The sequence below is a fragment of the Suillus discolor genome (assembly GCF_016758755.1).
Source record: "Suillus discolor strain FC423 chromosome Unknown F5147scaffold_90, whole genome shotgun sequence".
Taxonomy (NCBI): Eukaryota; Fungi; Basidiomycota; class Agaricomycetes; order Boletales; family Suillaceae; genus Suillus; species Suillus discolor.
In genome coordinates, this window is record NW_024541337.1 from 1 (window position 1) to 23,072 (window position 23,072).

At 48.7% G+C, this 23,072-nt stretch overlaps 7 protein-coding genes across 7 annotated transcripts; 2 read left to right on the forward strand and 5 right to left on the reverse strand.

Annotated features, from left to right (window-relative positions):
* Positions 1–201: 201 nt before the first annotated feature.
* Positions 202–1,275, forward strand: F5147DRAFT_764127 (uncharacterized protein; the record flags this gene model as incomplete). The annotated part of the gene is made up of 4 exons (XM_041440687.1): positions 202–787; positions 829–1,051; positions 1,082–1,147; positions 1,214–1,275. Exons 1-4 carry the CDS (start codon positions 257–259, stop codon positions 1,273–1,275), a joined length of 882 nt encoding a protein of 293 aa, XP_041286859.1. The 5' UTR covers positions 202–256.
* Positions 924–6,245, reverse strand: F5147DRAFT_822346 (uncharacterized protein; the record flags this gene model as incomplete). The annotated part of the gene is made up of 20 exons (XM_041443732.1): positions 924–2,020; positions 2,074–2,354; positions 2,409–2,578; positions 2,637–2,959; positions 3,011–3,113; positions 3,166–3,232; positions 3,282–3,416; positions 3,472–3,618; positions 3,759–3,817; positions 3,869–4,208; positions 4,260–4,474; positions 4,527–4,838; positions 4,885–5,255; positions 5,310–5,361; positions 5,414–5,673; positions 5,731–5,795; positions 5,848–5,877; positions 5,936–6,024; positions 6,078–6,123; positions 6,174–6,245. 20 exons carry the CDS (start codon positions 6,243–6,245, stop codon positions 1,381–1,383), a joined length of 3,777 nt encoding a protein of 1,258 aa, XP_041286860.1. The 3' UTR covers positions 924–1,380.
* A 1,620-nt stretch (positions 6,246–7,865) lies between these two features.
* On the reverse strand, positions 7,866–8,658 carry F5147DRAFT_722199 (uncharacterized protein; the record flags this gene model as incomplete). Its single annotated transcript, XM_041438900.1, has 1 exon — positions 7,866–8,658. A coding segment is annotated over exon 1 (716 nt), but the record flags the coding sequence as incomplete, so codon positions are not given.
* Positions 8,659–10,703: 2,045 nt separating this feature from the next.
* On the reverse strand, positions 10,704–11,376 carry F5147DRAFT_619633 (uncharacterized protein; the record flags this gene model as incomplete). The annotated part of the gene is made up of 4 exons (XM_041432591.1): positions 11,342–11,376; positions 11,244–11,294; positions 11,021–11,192; positions 10,704–10,970 (listed from the first exon to the last, which is right to left on the reverse strand). Coding segments are annotated over exons 3-4 (429 nt in total), but the record flags the coding sequence as incomplete, so codon positions are not given.
* A 3,886-nt stretch (positions 11,377–15,262) lies between these two features.
* Positions 15,263–16,082, reverse strand: F5147DRAFT_585905 (uncharacterized protein; the record flags this gene model as incomplete). The annotated part of the gene is made up of 2 exons (XM_041431896.1): positions 15,263–15,877; positions 15,930–16,082. The coding sequence occupies 2 exons, from the start codon at positions 16,080–16,082 to the stop codon at positions 15,263–15,265; spliced, it is 768 nt and encodes a 255-aa protein (XP_041286863.1).
* A 2,509-nt stretch (positions 16,083–18,591) lies between these two features.
* On the forward strand, positions 18,592–19,196 carry F5147DRAFT_840622 (uncharacterized protein; the record flags this gene model as incomplete). Its single annotated transcript, XM_041444310.1, has 3 exons — positions 18,592–18,630; positions 18,690–18,743; positions 18,794–19,196. The coding sequence occupies 3 exons, from the start codon at positions 18,592–18,594 to the stop codon at positions 19,055–19,057; spliced, it is 357 nt and encodes a 118-aa protein (XP_041286864.1). The 3' UTR covers positions 19,058–19,196.
* A 3,122-nt stretch (positions 19,197–22,318) lies between these two features.
* On the reverse strand, positions 22,319–22,797 carry F5147DRAFT_619635 (uncharacterized protein; the record flags this gene model as incomplete). Its single annotated transcript, XM_041432592.1, has 2 exons — positions 22,319–22,585; positions 22,636–22,797. Coding segments are annotated over 2 exons (429 nt in total), but the record flags the coding sequence as incomplete, so codon positions are not given.
* Positions 22,798–23,072: the final 275 nt, after the last annotated feature.

Sequence of the window (23,072 nt, forward strand, 5' to 3'; positions counted from 1 at the left end):
AAGCCATTAAGTGAACAATTAAATGAAAAGAAATAAAGTCGACCGCCGACGTCGTCAACAACGTTGAGGACTGCGAATGAATTAGCACTGAGGCTGACCTGACCGTTAACCCGAGGAAGAAGTATAAAAATAATTCATAAATAAATATTTCCTTACTTGGTCCATCGCTTTGCTTCCTCACTTCGACTCTCGCGTCCCTCAGTTCGTTTTCCGGTTTTCTGATACCTGGACTTATTTTCACAAATATAATTTTCAGATGAGTGCAGCAGCAGCTCGCGTCTCCCACAGTGCGCAGGCAGTCCGTCCTTTCAGAAAGCCTCCAAAAATTCGCAAATTCCTCAAGCGTGACGAGAATGGTCTTCCAGTGCCGCACGTCAGGAATCTCATTGTCCGCGACACGCACCCATGTCGTCTCATGGACCACTACCACACTGCTCTTCAAGACAACTTGATGTACATGACTTACAATCACGAGTCTGGCACACCACCACCATCACCACGCCAAATCCGTCTCACTTACGACCCCAATGACCCTTACACTAAAAACCGTTACAACCCTCCTGTCGGTGGCTCTCAGGCGGGCAAAAAGCCGGCACCTCCGACCACTTCTCAGAATGTCGTCCATTTAGAAAAAATAGTCATTCATTCCATGATGAAGGAAGCGCTTACCAACCGGAGTAATCTACTTGGTCTCATCGCCGCATTCCGTGCAATGTCGGGAGAAACCGAGAGTGGCGGAGGTCGCCCTTCGAGCAGTGGAGTGCAGATCGTGAAGGGGAAAAAGAACGTCGGCGGATGATGCGCCCTGGTATTCCAATCGGTGCAAAGGTCGAGTTAAAGGGACCCAAGATGTACGACTTTTTGAATACCCTGGTGGAGTTTGTGCTTCCGAGGATTCGAGAGTTCCCGGGCATAGTCATGCCTCCCGCATCATCAACAATGAAATCTCCGAGCGGCGTGGCTGGTGTTGTTTCATTTGGCTTGCCGCCAGAGGCCATGGGCTACTTCCCTCAAATTGAGGTCAATTTGGATTCGTACCCCAAGTCTTATGGTATGCACATACACTTTGTCACCAATGCAGTGGGGCTTGGTGCACAAAATCGTGCAAGGGCACTGGTCTCTGGTTCCAGATACCCTTTGCTCGCAAGTAGATTACTTGTACGTCCGTTACCTTGTTCCGCTGTTTCTTAATTTGCTCATAATTCATGTCCAGATTACGTTGTTAATCAAGTTATTTGTTCTCTGCATGCCATCATTAACGAGGATATATGGTAATGTGCAAATGAGAGTACTGTCTGATAACGATGCATGCAAAGCTAATGATAAAGAACGGACAATAAATTAATAAAAAGCACACAGTCTAACCAGACAATAAATAGTTCATCTTTGTCCTCCATGAGATTGCCAAGATATATCACCAAGTCTATGCCTGGATGATGAGTACGTCCTCTCTATCCCCGTCCTCGATGTTGGAGGGGGACCCATGCTAAGACCCAGCATGGACGAGTTTGGTCCCATCATCGCAGACGTTTCCGATGCTGTCCGCCTGGCTTTCTTGGGTGCTATCAGACTGCTTTTCGGAGTATCATGCCCCTTGAGCAGAGACCTGTTGCCCACCGGTTTAAGTGCAGGGGCTAGTGCGGGTAGAATCTCTCTCGCCAGCTCGCGCACCAAGACAGCACCATCATCCTTGCTAAGTTTCATAACCATTTCATGCAATCCGTAGCGCTCCACCAACATCGCACGGTTTGGGTGCACGTCGCAAACGGTCCGGAGGATACGCAAGAGGTTGAGACGAACGACCGCACGGCTGTGGTTGAGCCTGTCAATGATGCGCTTGAAGAATTGAGATTTGGCAAGGCCGATTGTGAGCGGGGTGGAGATACGACAGATTTTGAGAAGGGGGTCAAGGAGGTTTTCAAAGGAGTTGGCTTTTGCGGTTACAAAGCACTTGAGCAACGCCTCAAGAGACTCAGAGCTGACCAGCTCATCTTCGATCTTGGCCGTTTCATCTTGCAACCTGAGTTTACGTCAGCGGTAGTGCAGAACGCAATTGAAAAAAATTCTGCTTACCATGACAGAATCGCCTCCAATGCGCTGACCTGGAAGTATGGGTCCTCTAGAAGCTTCAAGTAAAGCGCGAGACCATTGTGTTGCCAAAGGAGATATCTGCAGCTTTTCCCCGCGCTAGCCAAGTCGCACAGAATGGGCAACGCGAACTGTTTGAGAGGCGAGCTGGTCTCAATTACTCGCTTCAAGCACGGAATAATGCCGGCTTGAGCCGCCTCCTCTTGTCGTGACTTGTTCAACCGACAAAGGTTATAACAGGTCTGGAAAATGTGATTTGACACCTCCTGAAGTACCATCTGATCTGAGCGACGCCCAAGTCGTGATCTCATATGGCTTACCGTGCTATGAGGACCGGTCTTCTCTTCATCCAGTAGCTTGATGAGTATCTCGATGGCGTTAGTGTTTTGAAGCACCTCGAGCAGATTAGCATTCATGGACAAGTGCTTAACAGCTTTCAGCATCTGAACCAGGCATTCCATCTCCAGAAGCTCGCATGCGCGTAATAAACCTGCCATCATAATCCCAGTCAGGTGCATCGAATCTAATCATTGACACGGAAATCTCACGTCTGACAATCTTCCGTGTCCCCATGGCGTTACGTACGTGAATATCGCTTTGTGTCACTTGTGAGAACACGAGAAGGATCTGTATAATCTTGTGCTTCATCTCGATTGCATTGGGACTGGAATTGCCCATGACATTGAGCAAAGCGGAAGAGAGGGGATCGAGGAGGCCTTCGCGGATAAACATACGACAGAAATCATTCTTAGTCGTTGGAGTTTGCAATTCGAACACGCTTCCTATGCCGTTGAGAGCGTCGACGACGAGCTCAGTCTGGTCTGTGTAGTCCTCGTCCAACAGATCAACAAGAACTTTCAGGCCACGACATCTATTAGGGGATGTGAACAGGTGCATAAAGAGAAGTCAGACAAGCACGTACGAGATAAACATTTGCAACGTCAATACAGATGTGTGGCAGAGCAACCTGATGAAGTTGGATGCCTCCACGCGACACTCAGAAGAATATTTCTTTGAAGTGAAACCTACAGGATGTCAGCCCTTCATTATCAACCTCTCCTGGGTCACGACAAATACCCATCATGACCGGAATCCCACCGATGAGGCAGAAGCTTTCTAAGAACCCAAGATCGCTTGTAACCAACTAACCGACGACGTTAAGTTCATGGATCAAAATTAGGTCGCCGACTTACTAAGTTGATCATGTGAAGAAGTTTCATGAGGACGTCCCTGGAACACTTGCCTTCCAGTACCTCTAGAATCGCCAGCATACCATGTGAAGACACCAACTGCACAAGCATATCTGGGTTTTCTGTCATGATATTGATCTAGAAATGTGGCGATGCATCAGACTATAAAACCATTGAGTTTGATTGAACTGACCAGTTGATCACAAGCATCACGCAGTTGGAAGTCAGGTGCCGAGGGTGTTAGTTCATCGATCAGTTGGTTCACCATGTTGCACAACCGAGCATTCTTGTCGCGTTGAAGATTAGTCTCAAGGTCATCCTCAGCAAAACCCTCGTCAATCTGAGGAATTTAGTCAGCCAATATTCATGGATGACGCACAAAAACTTGCCTCTGCGAAAGGATCGTCTTCGTCCGAATCGTCTCCGAGCTGCATTGAAATCAATCGCCATAAAACGTCCGAAATAAAATACAGGCCTTACCCATGACTTGTTCGACAATTTTGTGTTGAGTTGCAAGGTCTGCATCGGCTGCTCGAGAGCTGCGAAGCTACAGTTCGAAATCATTCATACAATGGCATAAGACTACTTACTAGTTCCGCCAGGTTTTCCAAAGATATCATCGTAGTCCTCATCGTCTTCCTCAGCATACTTGCCAAATTCGGCATGGCTAGCCGCACGTTTTGCCTCTGCGCGACCAAAAGAGCCGGAGGCACTTGAACTAGATCCAACAAAGGAAGATGAGCGGGAATGTGATCGTATCGAACCTGTAGGTGGTAGGCCCATGCTAGAAATAGGACTGAGAGACGGGCGGGATGCTTTCCGCGACAAACTAGGAAGGGGTGCAGACATAGGACCGGGAGAACCAGAAAGGAGTCCGGGGACTTTGATATCGTCAGGATGAAAGAGTCCCCGGCGTACCGAATTCTTCATCTTCGACATTGTTCTCGGTCAGCAATGAGGAAAAGAAAGGGATGCACTAACCTTAAAATCCGCCACTTTCTCTTGAAGTAGGAGCTCGTCCTCCTCGGTTGCGATATCGGAATAGTCTTCGACGATGGGTACAATATCGGCAGACGGTGCCCTTGCGAGTGGTATTGTCCCGGGGCCAGCTGGGCTACGATTTGGTCTGATGGTCTGCGCATTATCATCACCTTCTGGTTTTTCATCTTCCATGGACGTCTTCTCTAAGGTGGAGGCTAGATAGCAACACAAAGTAAGATCACGACTCTTGTTCAATCTCGCACATACCTTGTAATTTGGTGAATGAGGGTCCATCCTCAAAGTCGTCGTCCCAGTTGTCTGTCTGCTCTTCTGGAGGCTGAAGGACAAAAGCTAGCGGCTCCCGAATCTTCTCGACTAGAGCGGCGGGGGCAGAAGGCTTCCCCGGGGCAGTATTGGGTCCTTTGAGAACAGAGTTGCCAGAGGTCGAAGCCTGGAGACCAAGGACTGAATGCTGAAGGAGCGACACCGCAGGCTTATCTCGACCACCACGGGTCGGGGATGGTGGTTGGCCTTCAGAGACGGAGTTACGACAATTTTTCTTCGTAGGTCGTGTAGGGGCTAAGGGAACATGAGTGTGGAGTTGATAAAAACAATGATAGATCACATTTAAGGGCTTCATTCCATTCCTGTACCTTGAGGACGGCCTCGTCGTAGTTGTAGTTGCTTTTGGGTCTCTTGCCGTCAGTGAATGATTGTGGTCCGCCTTCTGGAGACCTCTTTCCATTTCCCGCGGCCACGTTCATCTGCTTCTTTGCAGATATCATCCAAGGATGACGGAGTAATTTCTTGGCTGAGATTCGGAGGTTACAGTCCTTCTGAAAACAGTGAAGTAGAAAATCCTTGACAATCGGAGATGCACCATCGGGAATAGGAGGACAGTCATCCTGAACGATCCGAAAGAGCGCAGGCATGGGGTCGAGGAAGTGATATGGAGGCTTGCCTTCAAGAAGTTCGATAACTACACAACCAACGCTCCTGAATAATATATCAACATTTATGTTGATTCGCAAGCAGTTGAACTATACTTACCAGATGTCTGACGCCGTAGTTGCACCAGATTGTTCGATGACCTCAGGTGCCACTGGCGTGGAAAGCTATAAGTCGTGACGAAGACACATACAATGACAACTCACTCCAATAGGGACTGCCCACAACGGCATCATCATGAATGGCACCAGTTGTAGTAGAGCTAGCGACTCCAAAGTCAGCAAGCTTTACACAGCCATCCTTATTAGTCAAGATATTCGCGCCCTTTATATCACGATGGATGACACCTTGGTCGTGCAAGTATACGAGCCCCTCCAGGACTTGACAGATGTAGACCGCTACCAGGTTCTCTGGAAATTTACCGAAGCGTTTGCAGATATTATGCAATGATCCATTTTCACAGAACCTGGCACGGTATATATGCTCAGTTAATTTTCTCAGTTGAGGTGGAATGAGGACTAACTCGAGAATAATGTATAAGTACTCTCTGGTCTTGACGAAGCCCTTGTACTTGACGATATTAGGGTGCTGAGGAATCAATCGGATAAACGATCAGACTATAGTTTCGAGAGCCACATACATTCAAGTTTTTTAGTAAGTCGATTTCGGACTAGGATGAAGTCTTGAACAATGCGCCCGAAGCCCTTGATAATGAGTCCCCGACTCACCATTATCTGCCCGAGCTCTCCCTTTGGTATGTTACTAAGTTGTATTTCCTTCACGGCCACGGTCTCACCAGTGGCCCAGTTAAGTGCCCCTGCATGCATCAACGCTTGCATAAGTCTATTTCACAGAAATCTCATTACTCACGGTAGACTTGACCAAACGCGCCCTTTCCAAGAGAGTCCCCGAGTTGCTGCACACATATTCAGTACAGTGCCACGATGTGTGTCCGATGCAAACAACATAATCATTGAGAAGCTTCGATGTGCTCGCGCGCTTTCCGGGACTGGTTGAAGTCGACGAAGGAGTTGCCATAGCCTTGGATGGGATATGTTCGGTATCAAGGTGGGTATAGAAGGATGGTCCTGTGGTGGAATGGACCTTGGCGTCCAAGTCCAGAATTGAACTTTAGAAAGGTATTTATTAAAGCGTTAAACCAGGAAGACAAAATAGGGAGCTCGCAAATGATTCTCTACGTTTGAGTGTCGCGTCCTGCGCTGACGAAGAGCAATGAGCCAGGCCACTGAGCAGAACGCAGTCTGATTTGGAAGTCTTCGTTCACCTGTCACTGTCACTCCTTGAAGTGACCGGGTCTAGTACTGTAGAGATACGACACTAGGTTCGTCACAGGTCACAGCCCTTAACGAATCGAATCTATTTGGTGTGACTGTCACATGAATTTTTGGTGGGACGAAGCTAATTTGTGACATATGGGAAAAAAAACATAGGTTATGCGCTAATGGGACCAGAAATCATCATACATCGAATTTGCGATGCGTCTACGCTTTCCACGCCCGTAATCAACCTTCGGAACACTATTCGAGCCACTCTCCACATCTTTGGCAGTAATGTCACCCACATCATAGACTTCGGAGTGGTTTGAACACAGAAGTCCGCCATCTGCATCGATACGGCAGTCAGAACGGACGTGTTCACCCCCGGAAGCCATATGATCAAGGAGTGCATCCATTGGCACGTCACTGGCATCGAGGTCATGCTCGCTAGCATCGTCGAAGGGGGATTCGGCTCCGGTAGTATCAGTGGCCTCATTCTCTGACTCGGAGTTTGTTGCCTGGTCAACGCTGACAGTCTTGTACTGAGCAGTAGCAATCCTCGTCCATCCAGCTGGATCATTCTTCTGAACATCACGTAAATATTGCAACGCCTCTCGACTTGCGAGGCTCGCGAATCTCCAATTCCACTCGTTACCAGTCAGCGCTATGCGAGGCGAATCCATGACAGACTGAAGCAAGTTGCTTGAATCACGAAGCAGCATGTCAGATGGTTGCAAACGGCGTTGCGAGCGGCGAAGCACTACGATCCGCAGGCGAATCTATTTGGGTAAGGTCACAGGTCACCTGGACATTCGAACCTGTAAGACTAAGCGTGACATCGTCACGGGCTGCACGTGACGAACCTAGTGTCGTATCTCTACAGTATTCTAATTTTGTCTAAGTTAAAACGGGAGGTTTTTCCTGATGCGTACCCTGTTCTGGGGCAGGCAGCTCGTCTGCATGGACGTGCTGGTCCTCAGCGCTGTCAGTGCTCGATGCTTTTTACATGAATGACAAGTGTTTATATCAGACATAAAAGCCAGTAGAATGAGAGCACACAGAGATAAGCACAAGCTGGTTGAGCGCAGTTGAGCGCCTACAACCATCAGGAACATGTCTTTGTTGACGCTCAGCGCTCAGCGTGGGTGACGTTGCCATTGGTTCCTTCTGGATTTAATATAATTTTGTTCTCAGATCTCGATCATATACAGGTATGGCCGCCCCTGTCGTGCAAGTTGTGAAGATAAGGAAAACTCTAGGGTTATCATTTGATCGAGCACCACGCTTGCCATCTAGTGTCTACCAAGTCACGGTTAGACGACTGATGATTAATATTCCATATCGATTTCATTGAGGTCTTGATATCTCCCAATGCATACACTGTCCCATGACTTGCTTCGATTCCAGGACTCTAACAATATGCAAGCACCGTCATAATTAGGCAACTAATCAAAACCCTCCAGCATGCTACTGGCTGCAGTCCTCAATTCCTTCACAGAAATAGTGATGATCCCCTCTGCTTGCTCTAAACCTTGCATCTCCGGTCCTATCTCCAGTCCCATGTCCACAACACGATCGACATCTCTGATGAGATTCTCGAGACAAGATTTCGAAGCAATCTGCATATACTTCTTTGTGCCATCCACAAGGGCAAGGAGCTCGAAATCGCGTGTTCTGTGAATGGCATAGGGAACATAATACCACGCGCATCTCATCACGTCCCACCACTGCTGCTCTGTAACAGAATCGAGCGATGTATCCGATGTCTGTTCAGGTGCGATGCGAAGGAGGATACCAGCTATACAAAAGGCATGCTGACTGTAGTCTTCGTAATTGCAGTACTTCGGAATCATGCTAGTGCACTGATCGATATGGCGATCCTGAGATAAATGGGGGTGCCAAATGGAATTCCTCGCGAGGGTAAAGATTATTTCCAGATAGCACAAGTCGCGATCAGAGTCGAAAAAGTAGTCGGGATCATCATTGACGGGTATTGTACCTGAATGCGGACAAAGCACGGACAGAATAGCGGGGGAGAGATTGGTCAAAATCATCGCTCGTAGCCTCGCATCATCAATGGCATCGATCGAGACAATTTCTTCTCGGGCACTGTGAGCAGCGCGAAGAGCGGTATGGCGTATATGGGAAGGCATTTTACTGTCCATGCAGGCGATGAGGCTCTCGACGAACAGGTGCCGTTTAGCGGGGCTGCAGCTCACTCCCATGATACCCAGTAGTAAAAGGATGTCGTATGCCGCTTCGTGGTCGTCGGAACGGATGAAGTCAAGATAGTCCACCAGCCAGTCGATGTCTTCTGGTGTGCAGGAACCGCGCTGCAAAGAAGACAGGCTGGCATACCACAACTCGGCAGGATCACGAGATATGTTAGCAGCAGCGAATGTGAAGTGCAGTGCTTTTCGCAGTGCTGCCAACGAAACTGAGGCATCATTATGTTTGGATGACCTCGCTCGTGAATAAATCTTCCTGCACGCGTCTAGGTTCCGCATGGTGTAGTACGAAGAATCGCAATATCCAGCAAGCTCGAGGATGCGACAGATGACGTCGAGGAGGTTCCATGCCCGGCGTACAACTCCCGTGCTATCTTCGTCGAGCTCGCCTCCATCCCATGCCCACAGAGCCTTTTGGAACTGCGCCAAAAGTGACTCGCTGAGTCGAGGCAGAGCAGAACTACACGATTTCTTGGTTAGTCATGGCAGAAAAACTACTAAATAAGTTGATGGCACCTTTTATCAATCCGAACTATATCTTTCCTGTCAACCTGAACCCCGACCATGACGCAAGAAAGAAGAGTGCAGTTGGCTATGATTTGAGTCGACGGAGGGGATGGAGAGGATAGCAATTTTGATATCACCGTTATCGCGAGGTCTTCTATGTGTGTATTCGCTCGCTCAGTGACAAAGTGATAAGGAAGAAGATGTGACAGCCGCTCGGGGACAGTGTCAGGGCAAGCCTCCAACAAACAAGGAGCCCTCAGACGCTCATTTGGAACACAAAAATTTATAGTCGTGTCGAGCACCGTGCTGTCGACTCTACGCATGCCCCTTTTGACAATCTCAAGAAACACGCTGATGCCTCCTCTCCCGTGGGTAATGAAATCGCCACGGTCAGGATATGCCTGAAGAACACGTGCATAGTATAGATGAGTCAGAGCCATTGTACATGCCGAGGCCTTCTCCTCCAATGATGGTACGATGTTCCCCCGAGCATCGACGCAGCTCGTAAAATAGCGAATAGCTGATCCAGCATGTCTGAAACGTCAAGATCTAAGGGCCATTCGACCTGCGGAACAAGTTTGGCAGTAGCGAGAACTATATCAGGATCCGTGGATGTCTCAAGCAACCACTTGATACTAGGTGCTTCGAGATCGCTGGTGGGTATGTCCGGGAGGTCGAGGGTGACGGTGAGGGTAGATTTCTCCTCCACCATAACATCCGGATCCTGGTCGAGCGATTGTGCCTCTGAGTCCCTAAGCTTTCTCGAAGAACGCGGAACCAAAGAACGCAGCCATTTGCAAAGCACGGCGCATGATAGCTGAAGAGATCGTCCTGCGAATGCACAAGTAGCGCACACAGGACCTGGGGAGTAAAATGAGCACTGGGTATCCTGTGTAAGAGAATATAAGAACGTCACCTGCAAGCACTTCATAAGATCGAGTCCAACTTGATTTGAGGGTACCAAGTATTCCCAGCAACATGCCTAATAAGAAACGGTCAACATAGGAGAACACGTAGGGAAATATGGCTCACCATGCGCTAACGTCTTAAGATGCTGAAGATAACTGAATACTTGTTTGAAAACTGGGCGTACAACCCCTGGAATGTTGATTCAGATGAGGGACGACCACGAGAATTCACGAAATGGTCTTACTGTCAATGCCCAACATACATAAGATCGTCGACGCCGGCGTCTGGAATGGACAAGAAGGAGATATCAAACATGCTATTACTGTCAGCGAATAGAATAAAAATCCAAAGATCGTTGCGGAAATGATTACCAAAGCGATGCTGGGCTGCTGGTACCACATATTGGCGCCGAGGGCGATCCCAAAGAGAAGGAGGGAGATTTGAAGCAAGACGGGAATGCACTGCACGACAGCATCGAAATACCATGTGACGAGGCCATCGAGCTTCTCTTGTCTGTGCTTTGCTTGTTCCTCCTCCGAACCGCGGCCATATCTGTGCGACTTGTAGTACCCAAGCCACTGCTTGCCTAGTATGACCCCGAATGCTGCTAGCAAGCTCATGGACAAGCTTGCGTATGAGACCATTTGGATCCTCAAACCCAGCACAGTCGGCGACCACGTAGACGCTGGGTCTGCGTGGATGGAGCCCGCTGCAGTGAGGTTGCCGAGTCCGATCTGCACGAGTTGCACGAGAAGGGCGTTCGTGGTGTCGCTGGTGTCGGGACTGAGATTGGACTCTATCGCGACAATGAAAGACATGCTGGCAGCGGACAAAAGACCAGACTGATCAAACATTAGTCTCAAAATGGATTAAAGATGAACACGAAACCTACGATCAGTAAGATATCGCTCATGTCGCTGTGGTATCGGACGAGGAACTGGTCGTCGTAGTCTTTTGCGACTTGTTTGTATTTGCCCCAGAAAGAAGACCGATTGTCTTTGTTACTCTCGTGTGCAATCGTCGAATTCTGAAGAACACTCAATACTTCCCTCATGACATGTGTTCTGCGCGTATGGTGTCGTCAGCTGCGATCGCCCAGCTTATTTGTTGCTCACAATTCGCTGAGGTCTGGCTGGTTCTTGTCTGCCACGACATTTCCCACCCATCTAACGATTTATGAGTTGTGTTTAAATCGCCGTTGATATAGACTTACGAAGCCAAATCGCTGTCCGGTACAACTTCGCAAGCACTTTCCTGTCCGTGATATTCTGATGACTGGGAAGGCCCAGTGTTTGAACTGCAGTTCTCGTGAGGAGTTACACAGAAGCATCAGAGCAGAAATATTTACATTCCTGATGGTGGATTCACCGCTGAGAGTTCACCATTTTCCTTCTCCCTATCTTCCTGTTATATCGGTGACAGATCTCAGGAATCAGTCACTTACTCTGAATCCTCTTGGGGTCCCAGGGTCTGTTCTGGGGCAAGCTGCTCGTTGGTATGGACGCCCTTGTTCTCAGCGCCGTCAGTGCTTGATGCTAAGTCCGACATGAGTAAGTGAGAGCTATGGATATTTGAATCCAAAATAGTACAAGGCAGTGGAATCGGAAAGAGTCTGAGCGCACATATATAGCAGTGGTGGTACACAGCAAGCTGGTTGAGCGCCTGAAACCATCACGAACATGTCATTCTTGACGCTGAGGGTGTCCGCGAATGTCGCCATCTTGGTGTAAGTTCGTAAGTCGTGAATATAAGCCAAGCCAAGTTTGAGGCAAGTGACCTTTTTTGTCCCAGACCGGCCATTTCAGAGACGCCCTCAGTGACCTATCCTTCAAGTTTTCGCTTAGATTGGAAATTCGACACGTTCTCGATTTGTGGTCAAGTACGTACCGGTGTCACAGTATAAGCCCCAGGGCCAGCTATGTAAAGTGGCAAAGCCTGCTGCGGCAATCGGCACGCCAAAGTCGAATACCGAACGTTGGGAAGCCATCCTATTATTGTTCGTTGCATATCACCCCAGGATCCCCATTAAGGACTGCTCTGGCCCCTGGCCAGCCTAGGTCCCCTGTTCTGGGGCAGGCTGCTCGTCGGTATGGACGTGCTGGTCCTCGGCACTGTCAGTGCTCGATGCTTTTTACACGCATAAGTGAGCTTGAGCTATAAGTACTATTTAGATCCAAAATGAAAGCCAGTGGAATGAGGAAGAATCTGGGCGCACAGAGATAAGCACAAGGTGGTTGAGCGCAGTTGAGCGCCTACAACCATCACGAACACGTCCAAGTCTTTGTTGACGCTCAGCGCTCAGCGGTGTTCGCGAACGTTGCCATTAAATTAGGAAGTTCAACTTGGTTCGTAAGTTATGTGATAAGCCAAACTGAGTGACTTAGGGTTAAGGTTCCTTCTTGATTTGTTCTCGAATCTCGATCACGTCGAGTGCATGGCTGTCGAGCTACATGCATTACTAGGACGTGTCCATGTTAGAGATTATCTTCCTTTGTCTATAAAGTCTTGAGACCTTTGACCGAGTCATGACTTAAGTCGATAACAGAGAACTAGCGCTAGCTATCCTTGGATCCGAGTAGAAATCCTTTGCGAATCTTATTTTGATCGTTGCGATAAGGAAAACCAACTCTAGGATTATCATTTGATTGAGCACCACACGTGCCATGTCCCACGACTTGCTTCGATTCCAGGACTCTGACACTATACAAGCACCATCATAATTAGGCAACTAATCAAAGCCCTCCAGCATGTTACTGGCTGCAGTCCTCAATTCCATCACAGCAATAGTAATCCCCTCTGCCTGCTCTAAACCTTGCATCTCCGGTCCCATCTCCAGTCCCATGTTCAGAACATGATCCACATCTCTGATGAGATTCTCGAGACCAGATTTCGAAGCAATCTGCATATACTTCTTTGTGCCATCCACAAGGGCAAGGAGCTCGAAATCGTGTGTTCTGCGAATGGCATAGGGAACATAATACCACGCGCATCTCATCATGTCCCACCACTGCTGCTCTGTAACAGATTCGAGCGATGTATCCAATGTCTGTTCAGCTGCGATTCGGAGGAGGATACCAGCAATGTATAAGGCATGCCCCGTGAGTGATTCGTGATCGCAGTACTCTGAAATCATGCTAATGCATCGATCGACATGGCGATCCCCATACAAATGGGGGTGCCAGTCTGAATTCCTCGCGAGGTCAAAGACTAATTCCAGATAGCACAAGTCGCGGTCATAGTCGAAAAAGTAGTCTGGATCATCATTGGTGGGTATTGTACCTGGGTGTGGACAAAGCACGGACAGAATAGCGGGGGAGAGCTTAGTCGAAACCATGTCCCATAGCCTCGCATCATCAATGGCATTGATCGAGGCAATTTCTTCTCGGGCACTGTGAGCAGCGCGAAGAGCGGTATGGCGTAAATGGGAAGGCATGTTACTGTCCATGCAGGTGATTAGGCTCTCGACAAACAGACATTGTTTGGCAGGGCTGCAGCTCACTCCCATGCTACCCAGGAGTAAAAGGATGTCGTATGCCACTTCGTGGTCGTCGGAATGGATGTAGTCAAGATAGTCCACCAGCCAGTCGATGTCTTCTGGTGTGCAGGAACCGGGTTGCAAAGACAGGTTGGCATACCACAATTCGGCAGGATCACGAGATATGTTAGCAGCAGCGAATGTGAAGTGCAGTGCTTTTCGCAGTGCTGCCAACGAAACTGAAGCATCATTACGTTTGGATGACCTCGCTCGTGAATAAATCTTCCTGCACGTGTCTAGGTTCCGCATGGTGTAGCGTGAAGGATCGTAATATCCAGCAAGCTCGAGGACGCGACAGATGACATCGAGGAGGTTCCGTGCCCGGCGTACAACTCCCATGCTATCTTCGTCGAGCTCGCCTCCATCCCATGCCCAGAGAGCCTTTTGGAACTGCGCCAAAAGTGACTCACTGAGTCGAGGCAGAGCAGAACTACACGATCTCTTTGTTAATCATGGCAGAAAAACTATTAAATGAGTCGATAGCACCTTTTATCAATCCGAGCTATGTCTTTCTTGTCAACCTGAACCCCGACCATGACGCAAGAAAGCAGAGTGCAATTGGCTATGATTTGAGTCGAAGGATAAGATGGAGAGGATAGCAATTTTGATATCACCGTTACCGCGAGGTCTTCTATGTCTGTATTCACTCGCCCAGTGACAAAGTGATAAGGAAGAAGATGTGACAGCCGCTCAGGGACGGTGTCAGGGCAAGCCTCTGACAAATAAGGAGCGCACGGATAACTATTTGGAACACAAAGATTTATAGTCGTGTCAAGCACCGTGCGGTCGACTGTATGCATGCCCCCCTTGGCAATCTCAAGAAACACGTTGATGTCTCCTCCTCTCCTGCCAATGAAATCGCCACGGTTAGGATGTGCCTGAAGAATACGTGCATAGTATAAATGAGTTAGAGCCATTGTACATGCCGAGGCCTTCTCCTCCAATGATGGTATAATGCGATCTTGAATGTCGACACAACTCGTAAAAATATCTGACAGCTGATGCAGCGCATCTGAAACATCAAGATCCAGGGGCCATTCGACCTGTGGAACAAGCCTGGTAGCAGCGAGAAATACATCAGGGTTCGTAGATGTCTCAAGTAGCCACTTGATGCTGGGCGCTTCGAGATTGCTAGTGGGTTTGTCAGGGAGGTCGAGGGTAAGGGTGCTATCATCCTCCGCCAAATCATCCACATCCTGGTCAAGCGGTGGTGCCTCTGAGTCTAAAACCTTCGTCGAAGGGTGTGGAACCACAGAATGCAGCCCTTTGTGGAGCGCAGCGGATAATAGTTGAAGGGACCGTCGTGCGAATGCACTAGTAGCACACACAGTGCCTGGGGAGTGCAATGAGCACTGGGAATCCCGTGTAAGAGTAGACAGAAAAATTACTTCTCAATGCTCCAAACAATCGAATCCATCTCGATCTGAGTATTTGTTGCAGCACAGCTGACAAGAAATGGTCAAAATATGAGAATACGTAAGACGACATAGCTCACCATGCGCTGATATCGTGAGCTGCTGGAAATAAATAAAGACTGGTTTGAACACTAAGCGTAGAACCCCTGTAATGTTGATTCAGACATAGAATGACCACAAGAATTCATAGAATGATCTTACTGTCAATGCCCAGCATGCACAAGATCATTGACGTCGGCGTCTGAAATGGACACGAAGGAGATATCAAACATGCCATCACTGTCAGCGAATAAAATAGAAATCCAAAGATCGTTGTGGAAATGATCATCAAAGCGATGCCGGGCTGCTCGTACCACATATTGGCGCCGAGGGCGATCCCAAAGAGAAGCAGAGAGATTTGAAGCAAGACAGGAATGAACTGCACGACAGCATCGAAATACCATGTGATGAGGCCATCGAACTTCTCTTGTCTGCGCTTTCCTTGTTCTTCCTCCGAACCGCGGCCATATCTGTGCGACTTGTAGTACCCGAGCCACTGCTTGCCTAGTATGACCCCGAATGCCGCTAGCAAGCTCATGGACAAGCTTGTGTATGCGAACATTTGGACCCCCACAGCCAGCACAGTCGGCGACCATGTAGACGCTGGGTCTGCGTGGATGGAGCCCGCTGCAGTGAGGTTGCCGAGTCCGATCTGCACGAGTTGCGCGAGAAGGGCATTCGTGGTGTCGCTGGGGTCGGGACTGAGATTGGACTCCATCGTGACAATGAAAGACATGCTGGCAGCAGATAAAAGACCGGACTGATCAAATATCAGTCCCAAAATGGATCAAAGATAAACACACGAAACGTACGATGAGCAAGATGTCGCTCATGTCGCTGTGGTATCGGACGAGGAACTGATCGTCGTATTCTGCTGTAACTCGTTTGTATATCCCCCAGAAACGAGACCTATTGTCCTTGCCATCCTTCGACGCAATCGTCGAATTCTGGAGAACTTCTAACATTTCCTTCATAACATGTGCTCTGCGTGTAGGGTGAGTCGTCAGCTGCGATCGCTCGGCTTGTTTTTGCTCACAATTCATTGAGATTTAACTCGTCCTTCTCCGCCCGGCTGAGACAATTTATGAGCTTGTTTGAGATTGCCATTGATAGGGACTTACGAAGCTAAATTGCCGTCCGGTGCAACGTTGAAAGCACTTTCCTGTTCGTGACGTTCTGATGACCGGGAAGGCTCAGAGTTCGAGCTGCAGTTCTAGTGAGGAGTTGGATGGAAGCATCAGAGCAGAACTACTTACATTCCTGATGGTCGATTCACCGCTGAGAGTCCACCATTTTCCTTCTCCCTATCTTTCTGTTATACTGGTGACAAAACCCAGGAATCAGTCACTTACTTTGAATCTTCCAAGGGTCCTATGGTACCCTCTTCTGGGGCAGGCTGCTCATTGGCATGGACGCTCTGGTTCTCAGCGCCGTCAGTGCTCGACGATATATTCGACATGAGTAAGTGAGAGTTATGGATATTCGGATCCAAAATACAAGGCAGTGGAATCGGGAAGAGTCTGAGCGCACATATATAAGCAGCAGTGGTACACAGCAAGCTGATTGAGCGTCTGAAACCATCACGAACATGTCATTACTGACGCTGAGGGTGTCCGCGAACGTCGCCATCTTGGTGTAAGTTCGTAAATCACGAATAAGCCAAGCCAAGCGACCTACCCTTTTCGCCTAGATCTAAAATTAGACATGTTCTCATAGGTACCGGTGTCGCAGTGCAAGCCGTAGGACCAGCTATGTAAAGTGGCAAAGCGCGCTAGTACCTGCTGCGGCATTCGGCATGCCAAAGTCGAACGTGGGGAAGCCATCCTATTATTATTCGTTACTTATCACCCCAGGATCTCCATTAAGGACTGCCCTGGACGGCCTAGGTTAGGAGTGGACCGAGCGTGCCCTGTTCTTGGGCAGGCGGCTCGTCGGCATGGATGTGCTGGTCCTCGGCGTCGTCAGTGCTCGATGCTTTTGACATGGATAAATGAGAGCTATAGGTATTTAGATCCAAAATAAAAGCCAGTGTAGTGATGAAGAGTCTGAGCGCAGAGAGATAGGCACAAGCTGGTTGAGCGCCTGCAACCATCACGAACATGTCTTTGTTGACGCTCAGCGCTCAGCAATGGCGTTGAAGGTTGCTATCTAGGTGCAAGTTTGTAAGTTATGTGATAAACCAACTTGCTAAGTGGTCTAGGGTTACATACCTTTGGTTCCTGAAAGGCCTGAAACTCGACACGGAGAATCATGTTCTCGACCATATCGAGTGCTAGGTAAGGCTGTCGAGCCACATGTGTTACTAGGACGTGAGGCCCATAGATGATTGTTATTTGACGCGCGCTAGCAGCATCGACGGGATGTACCAGAGCATCCCAGACACTTTCATAACACTGCGTTCTTACTGGGATGTCCTCGAGAAATTGGCTATCATGGAGGTAAGTGGCCCCTGCTATTGCCCATAGTAATCTGAAGAACTACAATGGTGCCTGAGTAAATTTTCGACAGGCGCACCCGCGAGAAGACGGCTGAACGATAGATAAAGGTTTGCTCCATCCCAAAAATGCTTTCGGAGCTTTCCATTCTCGCCCTCCTCTACTGTGACAAGGTCGTTGGAGATATGTCAATATTTTGGCTGTTCTGGTACGTTGAGCAGCTGATTGCGACCAGGCTCCGCTACAGTCGATAGCGGGAACCGACATACCCAGGCCAAGATTCGCTCAGAATTATGGATCCAGGAGAGTACCGAACGCTGAGAGCATATTCCAGACGAAGAAGGGAGGGGCAAAACTTGCATGAACAGACCCGAGGACTCCAGTTGAAAACGACATACTCACGCCATAGGGTCTGCCTCGCGTTGGCAGAAAGAGTCAAAGGCGACGGGCATGACTCCTTTGAATTTAGGTCGACGATAGAGAACTGGTTAGAGTAGACATGCAGTGTGCGCCGCGGCATAGACCAACTTTATACAGTAACCTTATTTTTATCGCGATAAGGAAAATAAGGTTAGGGTTTCATAACTTTCGTTTGCTCTCCAAATTTCCATCTTGAAATTCTACTAACGCAACCGCATCGGGCCCCATACCTGACTTCATTACTTGACACCATCATCAATTCATACGCGTTACTAAGATATGGGCTAGCTAAGTCAGGCTCTAGCAGCTTTAGTCTTCGTATTGATGACTTAACATTGGTGATCGACTCGACAAACGACAAGCTTCGTCGCTCCTCAGCCTGAGACCGTATACTTATTACACGTCCAGGCTCCATAGTACAGCTCTACCGTGACCGCAAGACAGACTTGCAGCTCATGATGGCCGTTCAGAACGTATTCATCCCCGATGTCACCCTGACGCACCTGCTGAAGTGTCCCGTCCAATTTTGTTCAGTTTCGATGTTACATAAATGATGTTGATTGTTCTCGAGTGTAGCATGTGTCCCATCACCTTCGAGCCTGTTTCTGTGGTGTAACTGATGAGTATGGTGTTCACAGGACCTGACATTTACGCCCGTGTATGATTCTTATTCGACGCACCCTAGCAGCATTAATAAGTTGTCATAAATCGTCCCAGACACATTCATTGCGCTGTATCTCCTCTGACATCCTCGAGATATTGGCCATGGAGGTACTTATCACTCATGCTACTCCATTACACTACTGAAGTCCTCTCCGCAGTTCTGGACCTGGCATGCATCCGACAATTCTCTTGCATCGCTCGGCAGCAGCCAGCTGCTGAAGAACATCCAAGCCGCAGGCTTACATATCGTAGCTTCGTCTGAACAGCCGACTGCGCTCCGTGAAGACGAGTTCATGTTCTTTGACAGCAGTATCGACGTCTCACATGTAGAAGCCCCATCCATCACTCGGACTTTCCAGGAGACGGAGGCTAAGATGGCGAAGCCTACGTTAGGGAAATGTGGACGGCCTATCAAGGACTGACCATCTCGAAGGGCAGGGTGATGTGGAGCATGAGGACGGAGACGAAGACGGCGCGGGCGAGGACAATACTGATTTGCATTCTGATGGGCAAATTCATCGATTTCAGTGTTATTCCTTATACCTCTGCCAAAGAAGGGTGGTTTTTAATAAATCGGCATTTGTCGCCCCGTCTTTGTTTTCCCATGCATACCGATGAATGGATGTGACTGGGGCAGAAACCTCACCAGTGACGGTGTATAGTTTTACGCTCATGGAACAATCTTCCCCGGACCCTGGTCGATGTTTACATTTGGTCTCTGGAATATTTGTATCTCATGCTCGCTGTTCCTGACATACGTCAACAAGTCAAACGACTGACAATTCAGTATTGATTTCGTTCATGTCTTGATACTTCCCACTTCCGCACAAGCAGTGCCCTGTGACTTCAGGACTCTAACACAACATGCAAGTACCATTATGATTAGACTAATAGTTGTTGACTAAGCTCTCCAGCATGTTCCTCGCTGTATTCCTCAACTTCTTCACAGCAATTATGAACCCCTCTGCCTGCTCTAAACCCTGCATATTCAGTCCCTCCTCCAGTGGTATCTCCAGCTCCATACTTTCGAGAATATCATCCACATGTTTGATGAGATTCTGAATCTCGAGACTATATTTCGAAGCGATCTGCATATACTTCTTTGTGCGTTCCACAAAGACAAGGAGCTCGGAATCGCGTGTTTCGTGAATGATATAGGGAAGATAATACCATGCGCATCTCATCACGTCCCACCACTGCTGCGCTGTGACAGAATCGAGCGATGTATCCGATGTCTGTTCAGGTGCGATTCGAAGGAGGATACCAGCTATGTAAAAGGCATGCTGGCTGTAGTATTCGGAATTGCAGTACTTTGGAATCATGCTAATGCACCGATCGATATGGCGATCCTCGGATAAACGGGGGTGCCAAATGGGATTCCTCGCGAGGGCAAAGATTATTTCCAGATAGCACAAGTCGCGGTGATAATCGAAAAAGAGGTCAGGACCATCATTGGCAGGTGTTGGACTTGGGTGCAGACAAACCACGGACATAATAGCGGGGGAGAGATTGGTCAAAACTATTGCTCGTAGCCTCGCATCATCAATGGCATCGATCCAGGCAATTTCTTTTCCGACACTGCGAGCAGCGCGAAGAGCAGCATGGCGTAGAGATAGAGGCATGTTACTGTCCATGCAGGTGACGAGGCTCTTGATGAACACATGTTGTTTAGCGGGGCTGCAGCTTACTCCCATGCTATCCAGTAGCAAAAGGATGTCATATGCCGCTTCGTGGTTGATGGAATAGATGTCGTTGAGGTAATCCACCATCCAGTCAAAGTCTTCTGGTGAGTGGGAATCGCCTGACCAAAACGGGCCGGGATACCACAACTCAGCAGGATCACGAGATATGTTAGCAGCAGCGAACGTGAAGTTCAATGCCTTTTGTAGAGCTGCTAACGAAATCGAAGTATTATTTTTTTCGGATGACCTCACTCGTGAATAAATATTCCTGCACACGTCTAGGTTCCGCATGATGTGGGGTGAAGGATCGTGATATCCAGTAAGCTCAAGGATACGACAAATAACGTCGAGGAGGTTCCATGCCCGACGCACGACTCCCATGCTAATTTCGTCGAGCTCGCCTCCATCCCACGCCCAGAGAGCCTTTTGGAACTGCACCAAAAGCAAGTCACTGAGTCGAGGCAGAAAAAAACTAGACGATCTCTTTGTTAATCATGGCAGAAAAACTATCAAATGAGTCGATGGCACCTTTTATCAATCCGAACTATGTCTTTCTTGTCAACCCGAGTCCCGACCATGACGCAAGCAAGAAGAGTGCAATTGGCTATGATTTGAGTCGACGGAGGGGATGGAGAGGATAGCAATTTTGATATCACCGTTATCGCGAGGTCTTCTATGTCTGTATTCGCTCGTCCAGTAACAAAGTGATAAGGAAGAAGATGCGACAGCCGCTCAAGGACGGAGTCAGGGCAAGCCTCTGAAAAATCAGGAGCGCACGGATAACTATCTGGACTACAAAGATTCATAGTCATGTGAAGTACCGCGCGGTCTGTTGCATAGATGCCTCCACGTAAAATCTCCCAAAACACGTCAGCGTCTTCTCTTTCACGGGTAATAAAATTACCACAGCGAGGATGTGCCTGAAGAACACGGCCATAGTATAGATGAGTCAGAGCCATTGTACATGCCGAGGCCTTCTCCTCCAATGATGGTACGATGTTCCCCTGAACATCGACGCAACTCGTAAAAATATCAGACAGCTGACGCAGCGTGTCTGAAACGTCAAGATCCAGGGGCCATGCGACCTGCGGAACAAGTTTGGCAGTAGCGAGAACTACTTCAGGATCTGTGGATGTCTCAAGCAGCCACTTGATACTAGGTGCTTCGAGATCGCTGGTGGATGTGTCCCGGAGGTCGAGGGTAAGGATAGATTCCTCCTCCACCACAACATCCAGATCCTGGTTGAGTGGTTGTGCCTCTGAGTCCACAACCTTTGTCGAAGGGCGCGGAACCAAAGAACGCAACCCTTTGCGAAGCACGGCGCATGATAGCTGAAGAGATCGTCCTGCGAATGCACAAGTAGCGCACACAGGGCCTGGGGAGTGAGATGAGCGATGGATATCCTGTGTAAGAGAGTATAAGAAAGTCACCTGCAAGCACTTCATAGTAAGATCGGGTCAAACTTGATCCGAGGGTACCAAGTATTCCTAGCAACATGCCTGATTAGAAACGGTCAAAATAGGAGAACACGTAAGAAAACATGGCTCACCATGCGCTGACGTCTTAAGCTGCTGGAGATAACTGACGACTTGTTTTAACACTGGGCGTAGAACCCCTGCAATGTTGATTCAGACGAGGAACGGCCACGAGGATTCACGAAATGATCTTACTGTCAATGCCCAACTTGCACAAGATCATCGATGTCGGCGTCTGAAATGGACACGAAGGAGATATCAAACATGCCATCACTGTCAGCGAATAAAAGAGAAATCCAAAGCCCGTTGTGGAAATGATTACCAAAGCGATGCTGGGCTGCTGGTACCACATATTGGCGCCGAGGGCGATCCCAAAGAGAAGAAGGGAGATTTGAAGCAAGATGGGATTGACCTGCACGACAGCATCGAAATACCATGTCATGAGGCCATCGAACATCTCTTGCCTGCGCTTTCCTTGTTCCTCTGGCGAGCCGCGACCATATCTGTGCGACTTGTAGTACCCGAGCCACTGCTTGCCTAGTATGACCCCGAATGCTGCTAGCAAGCTCATGGACAAGCTTGTGTATGCGAACATTTGAATCCTCACAGCCAGCACAGTCGGCGACCACGTAGACGCTAGGTCTGCATGGATGGAGCCCGCTGCCGTGAGGTTGCCGAGTCCAATCTGCACGAGTTGCGCGAGAAGGGCATTCGTGGTGTCGCTAGGGTCGGGACTGAGATTGGACTCCATCGTGACAATGAAAGACATGCTGGCAGCAGATAAAAGACCGGACTGATCAAACATCAGTCTCAAAATGGATCAAAGGTGAACACGAAACGTACGATGAGCAAGATGTCGCTCATGTCGCTGTCGTATCGGACGAGGAACTGGTCGTCATATTCTGTTGCGACTCGTTTGTATATCCCCCAGAAAGAAGACCGATTGTCCTTGTCACTGTTTTGTGCAATCGTCGAGTTCTGGAGAACATCCAGTACTTTCTCCATGACATGTGCTCTGCATGTAGGGTGTTGTCAGCTGCGAATCGCGATCACTTGCCTAATTTGTCGCTCACAATTCTCTTAGAGTCGGTTGGTCCTTTTCCGCCCGGCTGAGACAATGTATTGGCTTTATTTAAAATTGCCATCGATAGGGACTTACGAAGCTAAGTCGCTGTCCGGTACAACTTTGGAAGCACTTTCCTGTTCGTGACATTCTGATGGCTGGGAAGGCCCAGCGTTCGAACTGCCACTCTGGTGAAAATTTAAACAGAAGCATCAGA